This window comes from Pseudorasbora parva, chromosome 13 (assembly GCF_024679245.1).
Source record: "Pseudorasbora parva isolate DD20220531a chromosome 13, ASM2467924v1, whole genome shotgun sequence".
Lineage (NCBI taxonomy): Eukaryota > Metazoa > Chordata > Actinopteri > Cypriniformes > Gobionidae > Pseudorasbora > Pseudorasbora parva.
Window position 1 is genome coordinate 7,203,498 of NC_090184.1, and position 27,249 is coordinate 7,230,746.

General features: G+C 37.9%; 1 protein-coding gene and 1 non-coding gene across 2 annotated transcripts; both read right to left on the minus strand.

Annotated features, from left to right (window-relative positions):
• Positions 1–1,972: 1,972 nt before the first annotated feature.
• On the minus strand, positions 1,973–26,948 carry naa35 (N-alpha-acetyltransferase 35, NatC auxiliary subunit). Its single transcript, XM_067413054.1, has 23 exons — positions 26,855–26,948; positions 25,685–25,813; positions 23,875–23,908; positions 23,673–23,787; positions 22,078–22,152; positions 21,371–21,538; positions 20,298–20,364; positions 19,732–19,775; positions 19,596–19,646; positions 19,380–19,463; positions 19,170–19,284; positions 18,011–18,189; positions 17,864–17,923; positions 16,640–16,746; positions 13,974–14,040; positions 13,780–13,878; positions 12,922–13,100; positions 8,908–9,044; positions 8,742–8,809; positions 6,711–6,851; positions 6,506–6,628; positions 5,724–5,804; positions 1,973–2,687 (listed from the first exon to the last, which is right to left on the minus strand). Exons 2-23 carry the CDS (start codon positions 25,803–25,805, stop codon positions 2,628–2,630), a joined length of 2,175 nt encoding a protein of 724 aa, XP_067269155.1. The 5' UTR covers positions 25,806–25,813; positions 26,855–26,948; the 3' UTR covers positions 1,973–2,627.
• trnag-acc (transfer RNA glycine (anticodon ACC)) lies at positions 22,438–22,512 on the minus strand. Its single transcript has one exon. It is a non-coding gene; the product is annotated as a tRNA-Gly (tRNA).
• Positions 26,949–27,249: the final 301 nt, after the last annotated feature.

Here is a 27,249-nt window from a genome sequence, read left to right on the forward strand (position 1 = left end):
TAAATCGGTTGCAAGGGACAGAAGAGAGAGACCAACTCATGTTGTCCTGAAGTCTACTCCGTGGTACAGTTGATTTGGTGGCTTGGTTAAAGGTATAGTTCACCCAAAAATGAAAATGTGATGTTTTTCTGCTTACCCCTAGGGCATCCAAGATATAGGAGACTTCGTTTCTTCAGTTGAACACAAAATAATATGTTTAGCTCCAACCGTTGCAGTCTGTCAGTCATAATGCGTGTGAATGGAAACACTCCATAAGAGTTAATAAAATATGCACAGAGAAATCCATATCAAACACTGCGGCTTGTGATGACACATTGATGTTCTAAGACACAAAACAGGTTTGTGCGAGAAACAAAAAACAAAATTCTGGGGGAAAAAACACTGGATGGATTTTTATCAATATAGGATGGTTGTGTACCGCACTGCCAATACACATTTCCATACAATCAACTTGTAAAAATTTATGTAGCATTATATGACCCCTTAAATATTTATCATAATGCACACAGCATAGAGGAGAATGACAGTCAGCTACTTTTGAGTATCAATTAAGCATTTGGCATTGTCTAAACTAGTGCTGGGAAATGGATTAACTTCATCCAAAATAAAAGTTTATATATTATATATTATATTATATTAATTATATTATGTGTGTACGGTGTATAATTATTATGTATATATACAAACTCAACTCCGAAAATTATCAAAAAGAAACTGTACAAATTGTGAATAAAAACAGAATGCAATGATGTTGGAAGTTTCAAATTTCAATATTTTATTAAGAATACAACATAGATTACAAATCAAATGTTTAAACTGAGAAAATATATAATTTTAAAGGGAAAATAAGTTGTGGCATCCCCTCTTCTTTTTATAACAGTCTGCAAACATCTGGGGACTGAGGAGACAAGTTGCTCAAGTTTAGAAATAGGAATGTTGTCCCATTCTTGTCTAATAAAGGCTACTAGATGCTCAACTGTCTTAGGTCTTCTTTGTCGCATCTTCCTCTTTATGATGTGGCAAATGTTTGCTATGGGTGCTCTAAATCACTTCAAATTTTGATTAGTCTGACCACAGAACAGTTTTCCATTTTGCCACAGTTAATATTAAATGAGCCTTGGCCCAGAGAAAACGCCTGCACTTCTGGATCATGTTTAGATATGGCTTCTCTTTTGACCAATAGTTTTAGCCGGCCACGGCGAATAGCACGGTGGATAGTGTTCACCGAACAATGTTTTCCGGAAGTATACCTGAGCCCAGGTTGTGATTTCCATTACAGTAGCATTCCTGTATGTAATGCAGTGCCGTCTAAGGGCATCCAGTATGGTTTTCCGGCCTTGACCTTTACGTCAAGAGATTGTTCCAGATTCTCTGAATCTTTGGATGATATTATGCACTGTAGATAATGATAACTTCAAACTCTTTGCAATTTTTCTCTGTGAAACTCCATTCTGATATTGCTCCACTATTTTTTGTTGCAGCATTGGGGGAATTGGCAATCCTCTGCCCATCTTGACTTCTGAGAGACGCTGCCACTCTGAGAGGCTCTTTTTATACCCAATCATGTCGCCAATTGACATAATAATTGCAAAAAATGATCCTCCAGCTGTTCCTTATATGTACATTTAACTTTTCTGGCCTCTTATTGCTTTCTGTCCCAACTTTTTTGGAATCGGTTTGTACATAGTTGTATGTATTCAAGAAAAATGTTATTTATATATACATATATACAGTATATGCATGCAAATATTTCTTAAATATATCAACTAAGATGGAGAGAACCCATACTTATACAGGTGCCAAAAACACCCTCCTCCCATGGCATACTTCAAGGGATGCTCCCTCTCTCTTTCTGTCTTTCTTTCCCTCTCTCTTCTCCTCTCTCCTTTGTCGTTACACCTCCTTTACTGTGGAGTATACTAGCACATAGTGCACCCCTTCAACACAGAAACTCACAATCCTGTTACCAGTGTTCATTCATTACTAAATTTTATTTTTTCAAAAAAAAGTTAAACCAGTTTTTTCTCAGTTTTGTTTCGTTCATTTATACAATTATTTAATAAATTAAATTATACAAAATTATAAACTTGAGGCTAGGTACTTGGAAAAAAAAGAAAAAAATATTATATGCTTTTAAAATGGCACAAGTTTGGGTAACCGGTTTGAAAAAAACAACAACACACATTTATCTTCTGCTTAAAAACCTTGTAAAAAATGAAATACAGCTTAAAATGTAAGTCAGTGGCTGTGTTCAAAATCACCCTCATTCACTATTCCCTAGATTACTCCACTAATATATACCACTTGAAGAAATGAGTGCACCGGAAAGGTTGCCATTTTTGCATAATTGAATGCAACACTGAATAAACTTTATACGCACCTTGCCAAACCTGGACCTGATGAGACAGTTAATTCTGAAGCCACTAAAGACAAAATATGCCAGAAAGGTTTTTTTTCTTCTCAAATTTAATACAATATTATCAACCAAACAAAAAAGCATGATTTGAGAATGTTCAGACTAAACCACTGTGAGTCTGTGTATTAACTGAACCATTACAGAATATTAACTTTTTCTGCGCCTGTGATGACAGTTCATGTAAATGAAGTGAGCTCCCGGAAACATGATCTCAGATGATCTTGACTATGGGGAAGTATTTGTGTGCCGAGAAGTCAAATTCAGGGAGGGCCTACAAAGAAGAAACACAAGGTTACAATCACTTTCACAGCATCACATTTCATCTGCAAATGCAAAAAAGGAATACAAGTTAGGCTTTATAAACAGCAACTTGCTTTCTGTTACCACAAGACAAAAATGTGTCTATGGGGCATAACATTCTGAAATTCAAAGAAAAAAATGCATTTGCAGTTATTTGTGGAATTATCATCTTTACGGCGGTTGTGCACCGGCACGGCTCCTCATCGCGGATTAATCTAATGTTTTGAGGAATTTGTGTGGCTGTCAATCATTCACCGCACCGGTGTGGATACTGTACTTCAGGATCACAGATTCTACATCTTGGAGGATAACCAAAATAAGAAGTTTCAATGAAAATGTCATCTGAACAAGTAATTATGTATGCCACTTTTGTTCAGACCAACTGAGAAAAAAAGCATTACAATAAATTAGCGATGTAAGAAAATTTTCCCACCGGTTTCCCCATAGTCATAGTTTAGTTTCGGTTTAGAATTAGCGCCAATTTTGGGGCGGGTTGCTTAAATTGTGGGTTCATTAGCCTATTATACTTAATGAGAAACACAACAACAAAACAGTCCAACGACAAAGTTTAACTCCCTTAAATAGATGCTTTTACATTTCGCTTTGAAACCAAATCTTGCGCGATCATCTCAGTCTGCTCCTCACTCTTGTGATGAATGAGATCTGACTTCTGCTGCTGGTCTGTGCTAGGGGATCATGCTTTATTAAGCAGACATGTTCAGTTTTTATTTGTATTGTCTGTTTTCTAACTAAACTAAATTAATTTATTACTGAAAAAAAAAAAATCAAAGCAACGATGTAGGGGCGGTGCCACAGTGGGCAAGTGATGAAAAATGTGTTATTAATTGAGGTCGCTCCAACCCGCCGACATGGGAAAACAACCCACGGACATGGGAAAACAACCCACGGACATGGAAAACAACCCACGGACATGGGAAAACAACCCACGGACATGGGAAAACAACCCACGGACATGGGAAAACAACCCACGGACATGGGAAAGCAACCCGCGGACATGGGAAAGCAACCCGCGGACATGGGAAAGCAACCCGCGGACATGGGAAAACAACCCGCGGACATGGGAAAACAACCCGCGGACATGGGAAAACAACCCGCGGACATGGGAAAACAACCCGCGGACATGGAAAACAACCCGCGGACATGGAAAACAACCCGCGGACATGGGAAAACAACCCGCGGACATGGGAAAGCAACCCGCGGACATGGGAAAGCAACCCGCGGACATGGGAAAACAACCCGCGGACATGGGAAAACAACCCGCGGACATGGGAAAACAACCCGCGGACATGGAAAACAACCCGCGGACATGGAAAACAACCCGCGGACATGGGAAAGCAACCCGCGGACATGGGAAAGCAACCCGCGGACATGGGAAAACAACCCACGGACATGGGAAAACAACCCACGGACATGGATAACAACCCACGGACATGGATAACAACCCACGGACATGGGAAAACAACCCACGGACATTGGAAAACAACCCACGGACATGGAAAACAACCCACGGACATGGAAAACAACCCACGGACATGGGAAAGCAACCCACGGACATGGGAAAACAACCCACGGACATGGAAAACAACCCACGGACATGGGAAAACAACCCCCGGACATGGAAAACAACCCGCGGACATGGGAAAACAACCCGCGGACATGGGAAAACAACCCGCGGACATGGGAAAACAACCCGCGGACATGGGAAAACAACCCACGGACATGGAAAACAACCCACGGACATGGAAAACAACCCACGGACATGGGAAAGCAACCCACGGACATGGGAAAACAACCCACGGACATGGGAAAACAACCCACGGACATGGAAAACAACCCACGGACATGGGAAAACAACCCACGGACATGGAAAACAACCCACGGACATGGGATAACAACCCACGGACATGGGAAAACAACCCACGGACATGGGAAAACAACCCACGGACATGGAAAACAAACCACGGACATGGAAAACAACCCACGGACATGGGAAAACAACCCACGGACATGGGAAAACAACCCACGGACATGGAAAACAACCCACGGACATGGGAAAACAACCCACGGACATGGGAAAACAACCCACGGACATGGGAAAACAACCAACGGACATGGGAAAACAACCCACGGACATGGGAAAACAACCCACGGACATGGGAAAACAACCCGCGGGAAAAACGCAGAATTGGCAACACAGTGCAGTTGAGTTCTGTTGACATTTGACAACTACCGTTATGCGTCGCTTCATTGCGCTGATTGGTTGTTGGTCTTTCCAATTGATGTCTTTCCTGGTTCGGTTGAAACACGCCTCATAATCACAGCCCAATGGAGCAGTATCAGACTCATATTCTGACTATAATTGAGTATGACCACGTCAGGCTAGTGTAATGACGTAATGTGAGAGAAAATGTAATCAGTAATCATTTAGATCAGATTAAATTGGATACACAAATTTAATGCATGCTAATTAAATGCTAAATTAGAGCCAACTTCAGATTAGGGTGTAACCCAGCACAATCCATTTGTTAAGTCATGATGTAAGGAATGCTGTTTCCGGGTCAAAGCCTCTACTCGTTTTACTTGAGAATACTCAACAGCGGTTTACAAGCATTTAAACTAAGCTTTTAAAAGTGTACAGTGTACACTACACTATTATTATCAGTGACATAAGTGTACTTAGATTGGCCGAACGCATGTAAAACAACGGCAGCTGCCATTTGTAAAAAAAAAAAAAAAACATGTTAACAACACCGTTTGATGGACCGACTCCGAAGTCAATGCCTTTCTCTACCTTAAAGTAAGAAGATTTTGAAGAGACCCAAACAATGTATTCTGTTGCAGACTCTCTCCCAATAAATGTCTCTTTTAATGCCTTACTGAAATCACAATATCATTGTGTAACTGAGAGGCGAGTTAAAATGTTTTGTCCCTGGTAACAGAGGTTCATAAAGCTTAAGTCAAGAATATTCAAATAAACATTTCGCACCTTGGTCTCCTTCTTGTGTCCTCCAGCCAGAAGTTTCATTACAACAATATTGGGTTTGGCCACTTTTAGGATGCGGTTAACCTACAACAAGAAGCAGCATAAAATCAGTCACTTCTTTACACAATAAATGACTAACAATGTAACACTAGAAGTCAATATATTATTTTAAAATAGTCAATACTATTAAGTTATGTAGGCTAAATTCATTTTGGTCCAAAAATAACAAAAAATAGGACTTTATTCAGCATTGTCTTCTCTTCCGTGTTCCTCAAATAAAGATTCAAACGGTCATGAATCATGATTCGAATCGCGTGTCAAACTCCCAAACTGCTGAAATCCCGTGACATTGGCGATATGAATCACAAATCAATCCGCTGATTCATAACCGTTTGAATCTTTATTTGAGGTTTGAAAACCAACGTGGAAGAGAAGACAATGCTGAATAGTCGTATTTTTTATGTTTGGACCAAAATGTATTGTCGACGCTTCAAAAGAGTCTAACTAACCAACTGATGTCACATATGGACTACTTTGATGATGTTTTTATTCCCTTTCTGGACGTGGACTGCAAATGGGCATACACTTACATTCAAAGGACAGAAACGCTGTTGGACTAAATCTAAAATATCTTAAACTGTGTCTGAAGATGAACGGAGGTCTTACGGGTGTGGAACGACATTGGGGTGAGTCATTAATAAAAGAAATTTCATTTTTGGGTGAACTAACCCTTTAATACGATTGGACTGGCTCACAGAGCATTATAAGGACTTTTTGAAATGTACCTCTGCATCGGGACTGGTGACGTTTTCAAGTATGAGTTTGGCCTGCTGGAAATGTTTACTGGCTGCCATATAGAGATCCGCTGAGCGAGGAGGAGGATTGTACTTCTTCAGATCTGACATTTCCTACATTCACACACACACACATTAATCTTTGCACGTGATAGTTGCAGTAAACATCATCTTGAAGTGAGTAAAGCAGTGCTACCTTAAACTGGATGTAGTGCACTGGTGGTGGTGTGACGACACTGTTGAAAGGAGCGAATCGATGCTCGTAGCGAACCTGCTCGCTGTCCAGCTCAAACTGAGGTTTGCGCACCTTTCTGTCCATATCCAAAGCTATCATGGTCTGCAGAAATAAAGACAGGCAGTAGTACCAGGGTTATAAAGGCATGATGCTCATTTTTTCTATGTTTATTTAAAAATAAATTAAAAATGCAACTCACACACATACATTGACTTGAATCCACCCCTTCTATGATGAATATGTTTTTTTAATTGCAACACTTAAATTAGTTTTCATTTAGAACAAAGTCAAAATTGTGATTTAAATGATTTAAAGTTAGGGTAGGGGAGGAAAGCAGGGCAAGGCCAAGAGCTGTGGGAACAAAGGACAGAGGAGCTCCAGGAGGATAAAAGGAGGAGTGACCACAGTGCAGGAAAAGAGAGGACCAGGCCTGGACTTTACGTCGCATTTTGTTTATGTCCAACAGGCGGCAAAGGAGTCAGAGTGCAGTCCACCGAGGGCTATCCACTGCCACCGCCAGACATTACAGAGGAGTTCACCCAGCTGGAGCAGGGATTTTTTTGTCTCTCCCCTTTCTCATCTCTGTCTCTGAGTCTCTGTCCTTCAGTCTCCTTTTCTCTCATCTCTCCTTACCCCCTTTGCCTGTTTTTGATGTGTACGATGCCTCCTGCCAATTAAAGGCCATTAGTAAAGCGATGCCTTTGATTGGCTCTCTTCAGCACACCACATTTACCAATTACATCAATCCACATTGCCGCTGAAAGCTTTAGGCTACAATCTAAGAGTTGCCACCATGGCGAGTGATAAAAGGCATTTCAGTGCTGGAAACTAGAAAAGTAATCAAATGTAATCAGTTACATTACACTAAGTAATTTAAATAGTTACATTACTGATTACATTTTAAATGGGGTAACTTTTAAATTGTAACCTATTACATTTCCAAAATAACCTTCCCAAAACTGGTGGCAAGCAGACCGGGGCTGAGAGCTGGGAACAGAGCGAGTGAATGCTAATGAGCGTCACCTGCGCAGCTCACCGGCCTCAACGACAGTGAAGGACGAGAGAGGAGCAGGTCTGGATTATTTATGTTGTGTTTTAATGTTTTATTATATTTATACTTTAGTTACAGTCCTCGGTACAAACCTTGTTACAGTAGGCAATTTCGCAAAGGCTATAGCAATAGCAAGCTAACTTTGAAAGCATAAGATCCCAGCCTCCCTTCAGAGTACTTTTTTCTCTCTGCAAGGGACATAAACTCACACAGCAAAGTCTGCAAAGCGTCACAAGAGGCAGCGTTGAATTACCTCAAAGGTTCAAAGAACATTACATTACAATAATAATAAACATAAAGGTTGCCACCTCTTACTTATGGTAGTTATGATATGCTGCAAACACAGCATAAACTCATAGCATTTTCAGCAATCTCCTTAGTCAGTTTCACTGCTTGAGGCAGGCCAATAATTTGACCCTTCTGAAACAGACTAACATCTTTTTCACAGCCAAAGGATGCGTCTTCTGACATGGTTGTTTAAGAAATGAGAAGCTAATCACTGAATCAGGGTTAAATAACTTGTAATCACTGCAGTCATTATCCATTGGAAGGCTCTAACTAATTTGCTTAGTTAAATTTCAGGTGGTCAGGCTGTGTAGTTAAAAACACTAAAGCATATAAAAAAGGTGATTTGACCTGTAAAAATATTTTACTTTTGTTTGTATTTAAGATGTGTACAGGCACATGCATTCAATGTGTAAGTAAATTGTAGTCAATAAGACATCTTTTCAACAATTTCTCATTAAAATTGTTGTTGAGTTTCTCACTGAATACACAGTGCATTTTTAGCAACATGGGCTTATCAAATATCAAATCCTGATGATCATGATTTATTTCTGTTCTTTCCATCTGATTATTCTCTGTCACTGAAATATGCTACACTACAAAACTCACGTTGACAGCTTTGTGTGCTGCAGTGTGTGTGTATCAGGAGGCATTACCTTGTACATGCCAGCACACATGTTCTGGTAAGCTTGGCTCATGGTGATCTCTTTACTCAGAGGACGAGCTGAGGAGACAATGGAAACACAATGAGCGAGTCAAACTCAAACATCACAATCCTTCACAGCAAATACATTTGTTGCATGAATGTCGGACTGTGAGAACCTTTCTTCTTCTTCTTGCTCTTCTTGCTGCTTCGTACTTTCAGCTGCTCCTCCAGGATTCTCTCCTCTGCCATCTGAGAGCTGTCCGCTCGACTCAACGTGGACATGAGCCACGCATACAGGAACTCCGACAGATACCTGAACAGACATGGAGAGAAAAATATATCATACATATTTAAACCTTTATCTGCATCTTAGAATTGAACAGGGTGTTTTGCTAATGTCCCATTAAGACTACATATATGCAAATGACCTCTGTTATGATTGGCTAACTTCTTCACATGTGTAATACTAAATCCCACATTAACATAGCACTAGCACTTCTTCTTTCTTCATTTAAGGAATCTTTCAGGGATGCACCAATACTGAATCTGTGGCTGATACCGATAATCCAATAATTACATTAACATATTTACATTTATAAAATATATTTTCAAAGGTTTCTAATTTTGTTTTGTAGTACTCCTACAATAGGTCTAAGGCATCCAAAGTCAAAACACACTTTAGTTTTCTAATAACACACATTGCAGCATCACGTCTTTTTTTCAGTTTCTGAAATGGGTTGATAAAGAATTTAGTCTCTCTAAACCCCTCCTATCAGAAAACCTGCTCTACTCTGATTGGTTAGTCAACTGTTTAAAGTGTGTGTTCGAAACCAAACGGCCATATCTGAATTTCAGCTCCAGAGGCTTACTCAGGGATTGATACAATGCTATACGAACAGTAACAATGACGTAGATTTTACCGCATATATTTGAGTCCTTATCATTTGGAAATTCAGGGGAAAAAAAAGATTAGCTTTGGCAGCGCAGAAAACAGCATCTTTTCGACATGAACAACACAAGCCAAAGTCTTCCAGGCCTCAGCTAAAACTACAGTGTTTGAGGGCGGGTCAAAGTAGACGTTGTTCATCATGAGCAGCCAATAAAAAACATAAATTGGAATTATGCAAATGTGTTACAAAACTTAAAAAACTTAAGTTTGTGCAGGAAGTAGGACTGGAATTACTGATGACTCGTTTCAAACTGTTCAGAATCGATTCTTTCTTTTAGGAGACAATAACTTCATATACTACAGGACTGTTGAATGCTTTATGTGATTGGTTGATGAACATAAGGTGTGCAATCATTTTTAGGGAAACGCACGGCTAAAGTAGTTCCGGGTAGAGACATGTTGATTTCTTGAACGCAATGACCAATCAGATACATTTAAGATAGAATCCACTCACTGCTCAAAACACCAGAGTTTTTGTTCAGGGGTTAGTTCACCCAAAAATGAAAATTCTGTCAATAATTACTTACCCTCATGTTGTTCGACACCCGTAAGACCTCCGTTCATCTTCGGAACACACATTAAGATATTTTTGTTGAAATCCGATGGCTCAGAAAGGCCTTCATTGACACCAATGTCATTTCCTCTCTCAATGACACTCCTTTAATAATCCCTATAAAAGGTACTAAATACGTCGTTACAAAGCCCACCTCACTACAGTGATTCAACAATAATTTTATGAAGCGACGAGAATAGTTTTTGTGCGCAAAAAAAACCCAAAAACGAAATAACGACTTATATAGTGATGGGTCGATTTCAAAACAAAGATTCGGACGGTTATGAATCAGTGTATCGATTCATGATTCAGATCGCCAATGTCACGTGATTTCAGCAGTTTGGCGGTTTGACAGGTGATCCGAATCATGAATCCATACACTGATACATAACCCTTTGAATCTTTGTTTTAAAATCGGCCCATCACTTTATAAGTCGTTATTTCGTTTTTTTTGCGCACAAAAACTATTCTCGTCGCTTCGTTAAATTATTATAGAGCCACTGTAGTGAGATGGGCTTTGTAAAAACGTCTTTAGTACCTTTTATAGGGATTATTAAAGGAGTACGATTTGCACGCATTCTGCCATGCCAAATCATGCACGCAGTAGCCTATGCTTGCATTTATGGTAAATCAACAATGGTTTTTGCATGTTGATGCTTTAATAACAAATAATTTATCAGGAGAGTTTATGCTGGGATGTGCAAGTTGTGGCTAGATGACACGTAACTTGAAACTATTTCATGGAAATTTCATCGACATACAGATAAAAATATATATTTATACTTTAATGTGGGCTTTTGCATGCAGGAACGAAACTACATCAGTTCCAGGTAGGTATTGACTGCATTTAAGTTCCATATCACTTTGCTAAATGATTTCAGTTATTTTAAAGGTCCTTACAACCTACAATAGCAAAAGAACCAAAACAACACTGACCAAGCAAATAAATATAGTAAACAATAGGATAAAAACGACTATTCATTTCCATGCTTTTTTGCCCAAAAAAAAAAAAAAAAAAAAAAAAAACCCACCTTAACTTAAAAGCTACATGGCATTTCTCACTAGCGAGGTAATAACGGCGCTGTTTTTGAAGAAAACACATGTACAGCTTCACTATTAGTAGAGACGCTGCTGCCGAACACTAAGAGAGCAACAGACACAGGGAATTTTATCTCTCTAATAACTGCATTAGTCTGCTATCAATGGCTCAAGCGTCCATTACTAGCTCTAAAATTACATTTTGGAAATAGCAACAGAGGCGTGGGACGAGATGAGCAAGAAATTAGTCATCACTTATTCATTGTTCCTTATTTATTATGCACTTAGATCTTTGAAATAATGCAGACCTTTTACATTCACAAAGCTATAAACACACTAAATAAAAAGGTAATATCCGAAAAAGCATAATAGGGGCACCTTTTAATATGCTATTAAATCTTCTGTATAAGTGGTCATTGGTAGCTATCCCTTTAAATTAGGGCTAAATAACAATGATCTAAATTTTAAAATAGATAGAAATTAATATCAAATATTTGCTGATGGACATCTGATAAGTAAGGAATACACACCAGAGGTGGTAATGTGGTCACAACGAGAAGCGGAGTGGACATTACATTACATTATTTTACTTATAAAATCTTAAGAGCAGCACTGACATTGGCTGCGTCCAAAAACTTAGTCAGCTGACTCGTTGCCTCGCTGCCTTATCACACAATGACTTGTAAGGCAGCGTTTTATGCACGAAGGCACCTCACAAAACTAATTTCGGACAGACTTCTAAGGCAGTGTAACAGTTTAATGATCTACAGCAAAATATAGCGAGCTTTGGTGAGAACTAAACACATATTTAACTACCACATTAGTCATTTCTCGCTAGAAATGACATCAGTAGTGGAAAATATTGGTAAAAAACATACATTTACACACAAACTGACCAGAAAACGAAACTTTCGGAGGCCATCTTTTCCCCCCAGCTCAACTGTCACTGAATGGAAAGCACAGGATTGTGGGATATCAAAGGCAGTGAAGGACACATGTATGCTGCCTTCAGAAATCCATCAGATGAAGGTCTCTCAGGAGACAGGAAGAGAAGCAAACAATAGATTCGGACATGGCTTGATGCCTTCCTGCCTTCAAATGTGTCCTCCAAAGACAGCATTTTCCAGGTTTTGGACGCAGCCAACATGTTTTTGCGTGAGTGTGTGTCTGTACTGTATGTGTGTGCGTGTGTGTGTGTGTATTTGAGTGGGAGAGCACAGAGAGTGGGAGAAAGAGAGTATGTGCTATCTGTACATAATAAATGTAATTTTGTGGCAAAACATGGAAATAATTAGTCGTTTTTATCCTGTTGTTTACTATTTACATTATTTGTTTGGTCAATGTTGCTGTGGGTTGTGGTTATTTTGGTGTTTTGGACTGTAATGACCTTTGAAATCATTTGGCGAAGTGATATTGAACTGTAATGCGGTCAACACCTGCCTGGAACTACATTAGTCGTGTGTTTCCCTGAAAATAATTTGCGCACCTTAAAACATTTGTCAGCCAATCAGATGAAAGCATTCAACAGCCCCATAGTATAACAGTTGATATTAATACATTTTTTAAAAAAAAGAACTATTCTAATTTTCTGTTTTGTGTCTCTGCATTCTGATCCATCTCATTAAAAGCATGTTTGTTTAGCTGTCGTACCAGTAGATGTAATAATACTCATGCATGCTGTAGAGCTCCAGCTCAAAGCCGCTGAGCAGGTACTGGATCATGATGCGCAGGTTGTGATAGAGGATCCAGGTGCCCAAACACGCTAAATGCTGCCTTTGAGGCTCCAGCTTCATCAGAAGCCCGTGAAGAGCAGCGTCCACCTTCTCAGCCTAACAAACAACAAACACTCAATGAGGCTTTACAACTCACATGAGGGCAGCTTTCTGAAACATGTTGGTTGAGTGGACTTTCAATGGATGGACAAAAAAACATTTAAAATATCTTATATTTGGGTTTTGAAGATGGGTTTGAAATGACATAGGGAGTAAATGATGACAGATCTTTCATTTTTGGGTGAACTATCCATTACATTTACATGTATGCATTTAGCAGATGCTTACAAAAGAGGAACAAAGCAATCAATCAAATTTATTAAACACTATACGTTCTTTGTAATAACAAACACTTATGAATCGTAAGGAAATAAGATCAGAGACAATACAAAAAATTTAAAAAAAGATAGTTCACCCAAAAAATGAAAATTCATCAATCATTGTCTCACTTCAAGTTGTATCAAACCTGTTTGATTTTATTTCTTCTGCTAAACACAAAATAAGATATTATGAAGAATACTGGCAACAAACCCTATGGTGACTTCCATACTAGGAAAAAATACTATTGAGGGTCCCATTGATGTTTTCAGCAGAAGACAGAAATACATTGAAACAACTTGAGGGTAAGAAATTAATGACAGAATTTGTGTTTTTCTGTGAACCATCCCTTTAAGAATATATTAGGGTACATTTTTAACTCATGTTGACTTTAACCAATCATAAAACATCTACACACCTCGTCCTGAAGGGTGGCGAACTCCTCCAGTATGTGACCCAGTTTGTCTCGCTGGCGTGCTCTGTTGTGTCCGTGAATCTGGATAAGGCTGCAGAACGGCTGGGACACAAAAGAACACTCTTATTTCATCATATCTAATCAAAAACAATATATCACGGGTTACAATAACATGTCAAACGAAATGAATCACAAACCCGTGCGCAGTGTGTGACAAAGGAGTCAATGTAATCTTTAGCCTGGTGGTTATTGTTCAAACTGCATCTGTGAAAAAACAAGACAGCGTGGGAATAGAGGGGTGCAGGTATGGCATCACTTCGTAGGCAAAAAACACGGAATCGAGTTAGCATTTTAGCACATCTGGTTCCATTGTCCCGAAGTCAAAGGGTTTTTTGAATGGGTGTTACATATGTTTTTTTTCTTTTCTCTGTGTTTTGTTGCACGAGCCTGGTCCCCCATTGGTTCATCCATTTGCACTTGTTTCCGCCAATCGCTGCTTGTCATGTGTGACCAGCCAATCGCACAAGGGGACCTGAGATCACCCAGGGCTATAAAAAACTCAAGATGGCTGTGACACAGGAGAGACCTTTTTTGTACTGCGTGTGGTTTTGTGGTAAAGCTTTTCAGCTTTTTATCCTTTTCAGTTTTTTTTTTCCACTCCCTTTTGACTTTGTAAGGTCCTTGGACCTTTTTTGATGTTTGTTTTATTTTTGAATTGGGAAACAGGTTGGGGTCCTGCACATTTTGCAACATGTAGACCTTAACACTGTCACAGTAACATCAGGTAAGGAGTGTTTGCCACCTGCTGTAAATTTAGTTTCAGTTACAGTCGGGAGATTTACTTTGTTTTGTTTTTATTAAGCTTTTTCATACCTTTAGTTAGTTGGCCTTTTTTTTCTTATTTCTTTTTGTTGGCAACACTTTCCCTGTTCACCTTTTTGTGTTTTTGTTGGACAGTAAATATGTAAACACGTTTAATTATTTTCAGTAAAGTTTACTTATTACCATTCAAGTTTTGTTGTTGGCTTTGGTTTGTTTAAGTCTTCCTCTATTCTCTGCGTACAAGGTTGTTCTAGTTGGTTCGGTTCTAGATTATGTTGATGTCCCTTCGATATCCCTAGACCAATAGGCCCGTAAGAATGGGGTTTTGGTTAAATGGCTGAAATAAGATCTGTGGTGAACACAAGCTCAAGACACTTTTTTCTACGACATAAAATACATCAGTATTACTCCACTTGTGTTTTTGAAGCTGTTACGTGTCTTGAAAAAAGATTGATGCAAACAAGTGGCTAAATGGACTGAGAAGCTGTCGAGGACATTAAACTGTCCACATTAAGCTCAATCGGCTTTTACAGCCTCATTATGTTCAGAATAGTTTATAAGTGCACAATTATAACTCAAACGTTGTGGGAAAATGTTTTGAGATAAAAACTGAAAGAGTTGTTGGAAGCATAGTGATGGTGATGGTGAAGTCAAGGTTTAGTCCGTTTATTGCCTAACTTTAGCTTTTTTATTCTGGCGACTGCAATTAGGCTTCACAATTCATAAAAATTGTGTTCATCTGTGAGAATTATCTTGATGGACAACACGTCTAAGTATCATAAAGTTTTGTTGATCACAGGGCTTGTTTTTAGCGATAATCTAAAAGCCAATGGGAAAATCCTATTGATCCGAACTGCCGGTTGGCCTACAAAGTGACGCTATACCTGCCATCTTAAAAGAGTCCTGAAATGTCAATTTTGTAAGATAAAACTAGGCAGGAGAAATACTAATCACAAGAATAAAAACAACATTAGTTAATCTCTACAGCTGTAATGGTAAAACAAATAATTGGTAAATGTTTTCAAAAGAGTTCATCGTATCATACTTGATGCAAAAATGTTACCCAATCATAGCAGTGGGAATTACTTTGAAATATTAAAGATGCCTCTTTAACTGATGTGTTTAAATCAGAGGGCTAAAATCATGGTAGTAAAAGGGTAACACTATTTTACAGTGTCCTTGTTACACGTTACAAGTAGTTCATAACAGTAACACTTTAAAATAAGGTTCATTAGTTAACATTAGTTAACTACATTAGTTAGCATGAACTATTCATGAACTGGACTTATAAAGCATTTATTATGCTTTGTTAATTAATTTCAACATTTGCTAATAGTTTATTGAAATCTTGTTAACATGCACTGTGAACTAACATGAACAAACCATGGACAGCTGTATTTTTTTTTAACTAACATTAAAAAAGATAAACAGACACAGTAACAATGTATTGCTCATGGTTAGTTCTTGTTAGTTAATACATGAACTAATGCTAACTAATGAAACCTTATTGTAAAGTGTCCCCATAATAACTATAAATTATGCATAATTACACGCAACTAACCTGAAACCAAACCCTAACCCTATAGTAAGTACATGTAATTAATCAATATGTAAATGTACACTTAACACTGCAGCAAGGCAATCTTAAAATAAAATGTAACCAAAAATGGTCTTTATTTCTAATTTATGACAGTTTTTGATAATACAAATACAACCTAACCGGTCCTAATACAACCGTTTAACTTATCCTTGTTTTTTTTTATTTTTTATTGTTACACATGGTATTCTTATTTCTCATCCATATGTTATCACTATTTTAATTTATTTCTTTGTAAAGCAATTGGAATTGCTGTTGGTTATGAAATGTGTTATACAAATAAACTTGCCTTGCCTAATAAGATTATAAATGCACCTCAGGAAACATTATTAATTAAAAAAAACAAATGCAGCGACTTAACGACCCCTTTAAAGATTTGTGTGATTTATAAGCAGCAAATTAATTAATGAGTAAATAATACAGTGTAAAAAAATAATCACTTACTTTGTGGAGAGGACAGGTGGGCTGACAAAATAGCGCAATGCATCTTTAATCATATCCTGCATCAGATGAGTCCCAAACACCTTCCTATTGTCAATCAGAAATGTGGTCTGCATCACACACACACAGACAGACAGACAGACAGACAGACAGACAGACAGACAGACAGACAGACAGACAGACAGACAGACACACACACACACACACACACACACACACACACACACACACACACACACACACACACACACACACACACACACACACACACACACACACACACACACACACACACAGACAGACAGACAGACAGACAGACAGACAGACAGACAGACAGACAGACAGACAGACGTCAGGTGAGTGTTCAGATCATCTACATGCCGAGACTAACCATCATATCATTGTGTCGCAGTGTGTAACATAATTAATCCGGGACCAGGTTTATGTGATATAGTTATATGCTGAATGTGATGATAATTAAGCATTAAAAAATACATATCTTGACCAGAGAAGTTTATTTATTACTTTTAAAGCCATGGCAGCAGCATTTTCATGTTGAAAAAAGAAAAGTGAATAAACCATACAATTAAAAAGAGCCTATCCAAGACATTACGTTACAATTAATAATAGTTATTTTACATTTGATTAGTCATTTCTGTGGTATTTCTTACATGAATACTGTAAGACCCACCTGAAAAACTTATTTTAAACTCATTTGTCTCTTTAGTCTATTGTATTTATTTGTTCTTATTTTATTACTGTTTTTTTTTTTTTTTTGTAAATGTAGTTCAACCATTCAAAATTACCCAAAATTACCTAATTTTTCAAAACATGATGAGATAATAACAACTGATCTGTATGGCCATATATATATATGGCAGTTTTCCTTGTGGTATTGAAAATGGTATTGAATATTGATATTTTTGGAAGTTGGAAATTCCAGGATCGTGACAACACTATGACCTAAAGGCCAGCAGAAAAAGAAAATTGACCTTTTTCTTGTGTAAAAGATCTAATTTAGATAAGATATTTATGGGGTGGTCAGACTTTACAGATTCTTCGAAGTACTTCAAGGCAAGACTGAGTCTAAAGATTTATTTCTCCATTTTTTTTGTTTATTCCAGATCTATGAATAAAGCGCAAGCTTCAGCTGTAAAGATCTGTAGAGAGCACTTAGTCCTCCAGACCAGAGAAGAGATTTCTAATGTCAGATGAAGCTGGTCTTACCTGTAGCAGAGATCTAGACAGCACACATGGAGACTGCTCACTGAATTCACAGAAGAAATCCTGAAACCGCAAACACACTCAACAGGATTAGTTACATTTCTCTAATACTACTACAGAATGCATGTGTTAACACTGACAGTTCTTTACCAAGATGCTGTGCAGGTTGGTTATGTTGATGACCTCACAGACATTTTTAATTCGCTCAATGAGTTTGCTGAAGTAGTTGACCATCTCTTCTCTCTTAATGATCTTGGCGTAGCGTGGGAAAGTGGGCGGGAGCAGGCGCTGATTAACCAGGGGCTCGAAACCCATCATGATTGGGTGATCTGGAAAAAAGCATGGTGAGTACATTTGTGGATTTACAAAGGTCCACAAGGCTATTTCTCTGAAATAAAAAAAAATGAAAGTAAAATGACATTAAAGGGATAGTTCAATCAAAAAAAATATTTATTTTTATTTAAATTATCCTATGATTTACTCACCCTCAAACCATCCTAGGTGTATATGACATTTTTCTTTCAGATACAATCAGATTTATGTTAAAATGTCCTGGCTAATCCAAGCATTATAATGGCAGCCCAAAATCTATAATAATCCATCCATAATAAACGTACTCTACACGGCTCCGGGGGGTTAAAAAAGGCCTTCTTAAGTAAAACGATGGGTTTGGGTAAGATAAATATCCATATCTTCTGACATTGCCAGAATTTCGTCTAAGGTAAAAATTTACTCTAGTCATTTGAAAGCGATTGCAGTACCAGTTTGGCCACAATCTTACATACACTTCCTTTAAATATGGATATTTTTCTTATAAAACCCCATCGATCCACTTCAAAAGGCCTTTATGAACCCCTAAAGCCATGTGGATTACTTTTATAATGGATCAAATTTTTGGCTGCCATTATAATGCTTGGATTAGCTAGGACATTTTTTTAATATAACTCCGATTGAATTCATCTGAAAGAAGAATGTCATGGCTTGAGGGTGACTAAATTATGGGGTCATTTTCTATTTTGGGTGAACTAACCCTTTAAACATTACCCCGTTTCACAGACACGGCTTAAGCTAGCCCCAGACTAAAATGCATGTTTGAGCTGTTTAAACAGAAAACAACTTGCACTGATAGATCAAAAAATATTCCAGTGCTATTGCTTTGTCTCAAGATGTACATCAGTAATGTTTTTTTTCCAGTAATGTCCCATTCATAAAAGCTACTTAAATGTTCTAATTGATCTAAGGCCTAATCATGGCTTAATCTAAACCCTGTCTGTGAAACCAGACCAACTTTTCACGTATAGGCTGTTACCTCCTTTGGTTGTGTCATTCTGTGACTGTATGCCATACTGTATAGTGGAGTGTATCGCGGGCAGTAAGTCAGCAGCCTGAGTCATCAGCTTCTGTGCCTCGCTTACAGCACTCATCTTAAAAGTCCAATCAACCAATCAAAAGGTCAGACAATGAACTGATCAATCTTTTTGTGAAGCAATACGCTTGAGTGAATTTAATATTGCCATACCTCTTTTTTAGTGAAGGAGATGAGGGCGCTAAGCAACAGACGAGTGAATTTAACACGGCTGAACAGAGCCAGGCATTGCTGATGCTAAAGGCAAAAGAGAAGGATGATAATGATCTGAAGTTCTGTACAGGGCTGTTGTCTGGCTGATATTACACCCCAATTTCACCCAAACCATCCACACTTCTCTTTATCTGAAGTCAAGTACTCAAGTCTTACATCCAGTTCCACCTCAGGATCTCGTTGTTCACCCTGTCGACTACGTGTACTCTGTAAAAAATAAATAAATAAATAAATTTAAAAAATCTTTAAATCTTTCAAAATTTTGAAAAGCTTGGAGATGGAGCCACCATACCTTCACTTTCCTCTGAAGTTCATCCTCAACATCTTTCAGCATTCCTACAGAAATTAACAACAAAATCTTACAAAAATATGTTTCAGTCTATTTTACATTTTGCATAAAAAGTAGCCTAATATTTAGCATCTCTGCATTATTTCTAATGATAACATTTATTTACCCTCAAATTATTTGTACTGTAGTTAATCTAGGTGTTTGACTTTGTGTTAGTTGTACACTATATTTCAAAGGTTTGGGATCGGTACGAATTTTTATTGAAATATTATTACAAATTTTAATTAACTTTTAAATTTCAATAAATGTTAAAATATAATAAATTATAAAAGCTACATTTCTATTACTCCAGTCTTCAGTGCCACATGATCCTGATTTGTTTTAACAGTTTGTTTTTGATAAATTTAAATGCATTCCAGAAAATAATGTTTTTTTGTTGTTGTTGCTGTTTGCATTACAGAAATTAGAATTTGAGAAAAGATATAAATAAATATAAATAAAATACTAAAAAAGCTTAAATATATTTAAGCAAAATATAAATCACAATCAAGAAGGGTCTCTACACTCACCTGTCACTCTCAGATCCGTTACGTTATTTGCCATTTTAAAGCCGTAGGTCATGGCCTGAAAATCCTCCTGTGATTGGAAAACAGAAAAAATCATATTCACTGAATATACCAACAGCAACATTTTACTGCAGAAAATACATTACACTGCGAACAATAAAAATAAATGGCCACACAATAACTATTTCCAATGGTCTTCCAAAGGGATTACTAATCGTTAGTAATCACAGCACAGTCATAATTTAAAGTGCCCCTGCTATGCTTTGTTATATTACCTTTCATGCAGTGTGTTATATAGCTGTTTCTGAATGTAAAATGTCTGTTTTTAAAGAGCAAAGTGCACAATAAATTGAATTAGTGTCTCCAAAAAGAAAAAGAAAAAATTCTGGACTGCCTGAAATGAGTTGTCAGTGATTTGTCTTAATTCCTTCTTGAACCTATGTAGGTTTGTAACAAATTTACAGCCTATGTTCTTCATTGGCTGCTCACCAACATTATGAACAGACACCAACAGCGTCTCTTTTGACCCACCCTCAAACCCTGTAGCAGCTGAGGCGTGAAGATTTCAGTTTGTGTTGTCAACATGTTGAGGCTGTTTTCTACTACCAAAGCAAATCCACCCTGATGCACTTCCAAAGATTGAGGACGAATTGATACGGAAATACCGACTCCGTTGTTACTGTTCGTATCACAGTGTATTAAGTGAAGAGGAAGCCTCTGAAGCTGAAAATTCAGATTTGGTAATGGGTGCTTGGTTTGTGCTGTAAAATGTGCTGTAAGCAGTAGACCAATCACAAAAGACTGGCTCATCTGACCAATCAGAGCAGAACAGGCTCTCGGAAAGGAGGGATTTAGAGAGACTACATTTTTATTGAGCCATTTCAGACAATGTGAGAAAAAAGGTGAAGCAGCATTGTATATTATCAGAAAATGTATGTTTTTTATTTTTATTTTAGGTGCATGCAAACCCATTGAAGGAGACTCCAAAACAAAATGGCGAACCTTTAAAACAGCATAATGGGGGCACTTTAATAAAACAAGACAAGAGCCGAAATAAGACAATAAATGTGTCTTGCCTCCTCAAACACAGCAGCTTTGTTGACTTTCTCACGGGCGATGTCACAGATCTTGAGGATGCCCAGAGCGAAGGCTTTAAGAGCAGGGTCTTGAATAAGATCCGGATTATGAACATATAGACATGTAAACACAGTCTGGGCCAGAGAATGCCCCTCCAGCCATGTGATCTGAGACAGATGAAGACAACACGGAGAGAATATTCAATACAGTCTGTAAACTCAAATGCAGCATTTTCTGGTGGAGGGCAGACAGCAAAACTCATATTAGAGATGAACAGTCAACCAGACACTGCTTTCTTTAGTGTTCACTCCCTAAAGTTTGCTATCTGTCTAAATGTTTGGTGTCTGTACATTTTTTTAAATGCTTTTTGAAAGAAGTCGATTCTGCTCATCAAGGCTGCATTTAAAAAAATGATTTCTTATATGCATTTATGAATGTATATAAAATAGTAATATTTTAAAACATTATTACAATTTTAAATAATAATTTTCTATTTTAATATACATTATTAAAATTATACATTTATTATTTATTACATAGAATTTATTCCTGTGATGCACTGAATTTTATAAAACATTATTACAACAGTTTTCAGTGTCACACGATCCTTCAGAAATCATTCTAATATCATTTTCTTTTTTTCAATTTGCCATTGATACAGAGCTTTATGAAACACAATTTCTGTGTTTGGTGATATCATACTGACCAGACAGCAGAAACATGTGTCCATGATCCCGATGAGCTCAGGAATACTCAGATCCTTCACTCGTATGGCCTCATCCTTTAGAAAAAGAGAAAAACAGAAGGAATAAGAAATTACATTACATGGAGAGAGACAAAAAGAGAGAGTACACTTTCAGTACAGTGTCGTAAATTATAAACCAATGAGCCAGAACATTATGTCCCGACTAATGTGCTGTTAGTTCTCTGCTGCCAGAACAGTGCCAACCCGCTGAGACATTTACATTTATGCAGTTTATTTACATTTATGCATTTGGCAGACGCTTTTATCCAAAGTGACTTACATTGCATTCAAGGTACACATTTTGACATTATTGTCAGTTCTTGCTTTCCCTGGGAATCGAACCCATGACCTTGGTGTTGGTAGCACCACGCTCTACTGGTTGAGCTACAGGAAAGCCATGGACATGGACTCCAAATTCAGAAGGGTTGTGAGGTGTAGCCACTATGGATCGAACTTGTTGTTACAGCACATCCTACAGATGCTCGACTGGATTGAGATCAGGGGAATTTGGAGGCAAGAATTTGGAGTTCAACACCTTGAACTCATCTTGAACTTCATCATGTTCCTCAAATCATTCCTGATCAATGTGTGCAGTGTGGCAGGGTGCTTAATCCTTCCGAAAGAGACCACAGCCACCAGGGAACACCACTGTCATGAAGGAATGTACTTAGTTTGCAGCATTTCGGTAGTGAAATGTGAAATGAATGGCCAGACCCAGGGCTTTCCTTCAGAACATTGCCCAGACCACCAGCTTGACATCTTCCCACACTGCATCCTGGTGCCATCACTTGCCCAGGTATACAGCGCACACATACATGGCCATCCATGTGATAAAAGAAGGTCCTGTTCTAAAGGCTCACACGCCTATTGTAGGTGCTTTCGACGGTGAACAGGGCACTCTGATTGGTCTGCATCAACGCAGCAGAGTGTGATGCACTGTGTTGTGACAAAGTCCTGATTATCATGAACATTTTCTGTGACTTGGGCAGCGTGCCGACATATAGCGCAGTTGCATTCTGTCCGAGATTCGAGTATCGTCCTGTGGACCTTTCCTGACCCCCCCTTCCAACTTCGCTTCCTGTCAACTAATTGTCCTGTCATAATAAAGGCAAAAACACCAAAAAAAATAAATAAATAAATAAATAAAAACCTTCTGTGACTTGTGCAACATTACACCTTCTGTTGGCTCGCACCAGAGGAGAGAGCCTTCATTGCCCTCGTGCATCAATGAGCCTTGGGCGCCCAACACCCTGTTGCCGGTTTGACCCAGTCACCTAGCCATTACAACGTGGCCCTTGTCAATGTCACTCCGATCACTCATTATGAGAATTTATTGTTTGCTTATCTAATCCACCCAGACCTTAATATGTGGCCTTGTTAGAAGAGGATCAATGATAATTGCTTTGCCTGTGAGTGGTCATAATGTTTTGGCTCACCAGTGTATATATTTATACTTAAACACCAAACTATATTCAGGTTCATTATTACTATTACACCTCTACATGAGAAATATCAGGAGCGAGAATTATCTGAAGCCAGCTCTTTCGGGGTGCTACCTTAACAGCTTGTTCAAAGTTGAGGACTTTACGGTTGACTTGGTTTCCGATCATCCCAGCATCCATCTTCGGATCCATCATCTCGATGGCTGACATCGCCTCAAACAGACCAAACCTACAGGAACATGAGCATTGCGTATGCTGAACGAATGCACCAAATGTGGAATCGCATTTAAAAGAAAACGTATATAAATATTCTTACAGTTTGTCATGGAGCAACTCGCCAAGTTTGAGTTCTGCAAAAAGAAACAAATTCAGTTTGGGTTACAGCATTTCACTACAAGATTTATCAACACGTGATCACGACTGATTACACTACAAGTGTCAAAAAAATCTCCTGTTCACAATAACACAGATGTATTCAGGTGACTTATGGCGCAGTGCTTGAGCTGAAGCGTTTGGTCCAGCTTGCATGGGAAAGGAAGTTAATTTTAGACATCTTAGTGACCATAAATGGCAAAACTGACCACATCAGGAAAAGATATGTCTGCAGCCATGCCTCAATGCTCTTTAAGATGATGTATCCACCATGCAATCAACATTTTGGAAACAAAATGTTATTGCAAGACGCAATATCCTTATACTCAGAAACATTAGCTGTATGAGATATAAAGTCTTCATCCTGTTTAGAAATACCTCTATAAATAACTACCAATTGCCGGATACATGGATTTTTTAGCTTGATTTGTAAAAATCTGGTTTGAATATTAATGTAAATGTTACGTAAGACATATTTTTATCCCCGTCTTTCTCAGGGCTTTGTGGAAAATGGCTATTCTGAGAAAAGGCCGTAGTTATCGTTGACAGTGACATCTACTGCAGAGTTCATCTAATAATAACTCACAACTATGTCATGCCAATGGTTCTCTCTCATATAATAAGCCATAATTATGAAATACATACATTCCTGAGGGAAAAAAAATGGCTTAACACTTATCTTTCGATTGTCTTAAAGCTACACTGTGTAACTTTTTTAGTTTTTTCTTAGCTAAAAACACTTTGTTCTTTCAAAAATATATGTGCTCATTAATGTATATTTACTTCTTTCAAGTAATAAAGTATTCTTGTAAGTTTATAATATGCCATTGAAAATACATACAGGTGAGGGGTTCGAATGCCGGTCGCCATGTTGCCCCTCCATCTTGAAAGTACATTAGCCAAAGAGGGACATACCCATAAATTCAAGCTTCGCCTTTAGTGTTTTAACACTCGATAGCACCGTGTTGAATGTGAAGAGGGGGATTGCCATGTTAATCTTGGGCTAAATCGGCCACCGTAGGAGTTAAAACGAAATCAGAATTGAGAGGAACAGAAACTATTATTCATTGGATGGTCATATACCTTTACACCGCTAGATGGGGGGAAATATCACACAGTGGAGCTTTAACCACAAATTATTGGTCAGAATATGGGAAGTTGTTTGTGGAGTGATGAAACACAAATTTCATGGTGATGCTCATAGAGCATCTCAGAAAATCTGCTAAGAAATAAAATAATAAGTGAAGCATGGAGGAAGAGTGCCATTGTGTGGGGAGCCTCTTTATCTGCTGCCATTGTTTTTTAATGCTCATTTAATGCTTTGAAATACAGGAGAATATTGCAGAATGGCTTCCCACACACGTAAAGTTCAACAAAACAATGCTCCTGCCCAAACTGAAAAAACAACCAAGAAGTGGCTTGAGAGCAAGTCCATCAGGCTCATGTTTTGACCTGGTCAGAGTCCAGATTTGACCCCTATAGTGGATATTTGGTCTCACGTTAAAGTCAAATGAACTGGGAGACATTTTAAGCCATCAACATTGAGTGGAACACTGACTCTTCTGTAAAAAACTGCCTGCTAGTTGGGGAAGGCTATTTTGTGCTAAGTTACTTTATCTACAGTATTTGTGCAATTCGTGCTAATTTCCTGACCAGTGATTTGTGATTAAAATGGTCAAAAGACCAATGAATATTTTGGCATTTATGACTTGGCTATTTGTTTTGCCACAGAGTATACACACATAGACACACACCTTTACAGGCTCCTTTAAACTCTTTGGTGACGTCCACCCAGTCAGCATTGTTTCTCATCTTCTCTGGGATCCCAAGACCCCAACCTCCCTCCTCCTCCTCTACTGATGACTTCATCACCATGGAGACAGCTAGAAACATAAAAATATGTGTATTAAAACTATTTTAATTAAAGGGGGGGAAAATCTGTCATTAATTTCTCATGCTGATGTCGTTCCAAACCAGTTAGACTTTCGTTTATATGTGAATAAATTCAATCTATTCATCAAATAAATCGATCAAGTCTCTTCAGAAAATTGAAGACTGAACCGCTCGATTCATATGGATTAATTTTACGATCTCTTTATGAACTTTTTGAAGCGTCAAAGTGGTAGTTGTAAAGCTGTCAATGGAGAGACAAAAAAAGTTCTCAGATTTCATCAAAAAGATCTTCATTTGTGTTCTGAAGATGAACGAAGGTCTTACGAGTTTGGAACGACATGAGGGTGTAGTATTAATTAAATTAATTTAGAAGCACATACTAATATGACAAATTAGGGAATATAAGGGAAATACAGAATATTGAATTAATAACACACATTATAAAGTAAACAATATCAATATTTCAGAATGAGCCTAAGGGGCATTTCGACATTTAGAAATATTATAATGGATTGTTTTTAAATACATGGGATTCAGTCTCAAAATCGAGTTACTTACCAACCTAGACACATTTTGATTTTGGGGCAATATATGCAATGCATCCCTTAATGCTGTCTCAGTAAGCAGTTCACTAATTTGAGCACAACTAAATATGAAATTTGGTATTGCTACAATGCATGACAGACCATAGGTCTGACCACACACTATTAGGACACTTTTCATCTGGTCACTGCAACATCCCTTTGTTGTTTATCTGGTCGACGACGAATCGTCTTTGAATTCAGGTAAGTGTGCGTTTTAATATAATGGGATATTAATTACACGTTCAATTTGGTGAAATTATTTAAATACATAACCAGCATCGATGTGTCAAACTGCACATGAACAAATAGCCAGATGACATTAGCGAAGAGCGATATTTGCTAAGATGTCTAAGATATATCATCATTACTGCTAATTATATGCTTTACAACATTTTAAATACATATTCATTAACAAAAACACATTCAAAGCGTAAATAAACACAATACCTTTAGATTGGCAGTCTCTCTGTGCTGTTGCAAATATTCAGCGCTACCGCAGCGGACGCTAGTGAATGACATCACACTTTGATTTGCATTCTGGGACATGTAGTTCTGAGCTGTTAGCTGCACTTTGCACTTGTAACGATTTTGTAGCCTAAATAATCAGCTAATTTTATTAGTCAAATTTCTAATTATTATGTGTCAGTTTTCTAACAAAAATCCCCTTTTCTCAGTAGTTCTTAAATTATTTTTTACTATTCAAACTAGTAGCCTACTAATAGAAAAACAATCATCTGTGTTCTGTCTTCAAAATCTTTGAATGATACTTTAAATGTATGTTTGTGAGAGTGTTTGTTGCTCCCCTGGCTCCAAAGTGTATGTTGTATTGTTGTTAAAAGGTA

Excerpts from the sequence above, each read along its gene's own strand:
- naa35 (XM_067413054.1), bottom strand. The coding sequence starts at position 25,805 with ATGGTGATGAAGTCATCAGTAGAGGAGGAGGAGGGAGGTTGGGGTCTT. Across the intron at positions 5,805-6,505 it reads TCACCAGTCCCGATGCAGAG|GTTAACCGCATCCTAAAAGT; the intron begins GTACATTTCAAA and ends TTCTTGTTGTAG. Across the intron at positions 2,688-5,723 it reads GACACAAGAAGGAGACCAAG|GCCCTCCCTGAATTTGACTT; the intron begins GTGCGAAATGTT and ends TCTTCTTTGTAG.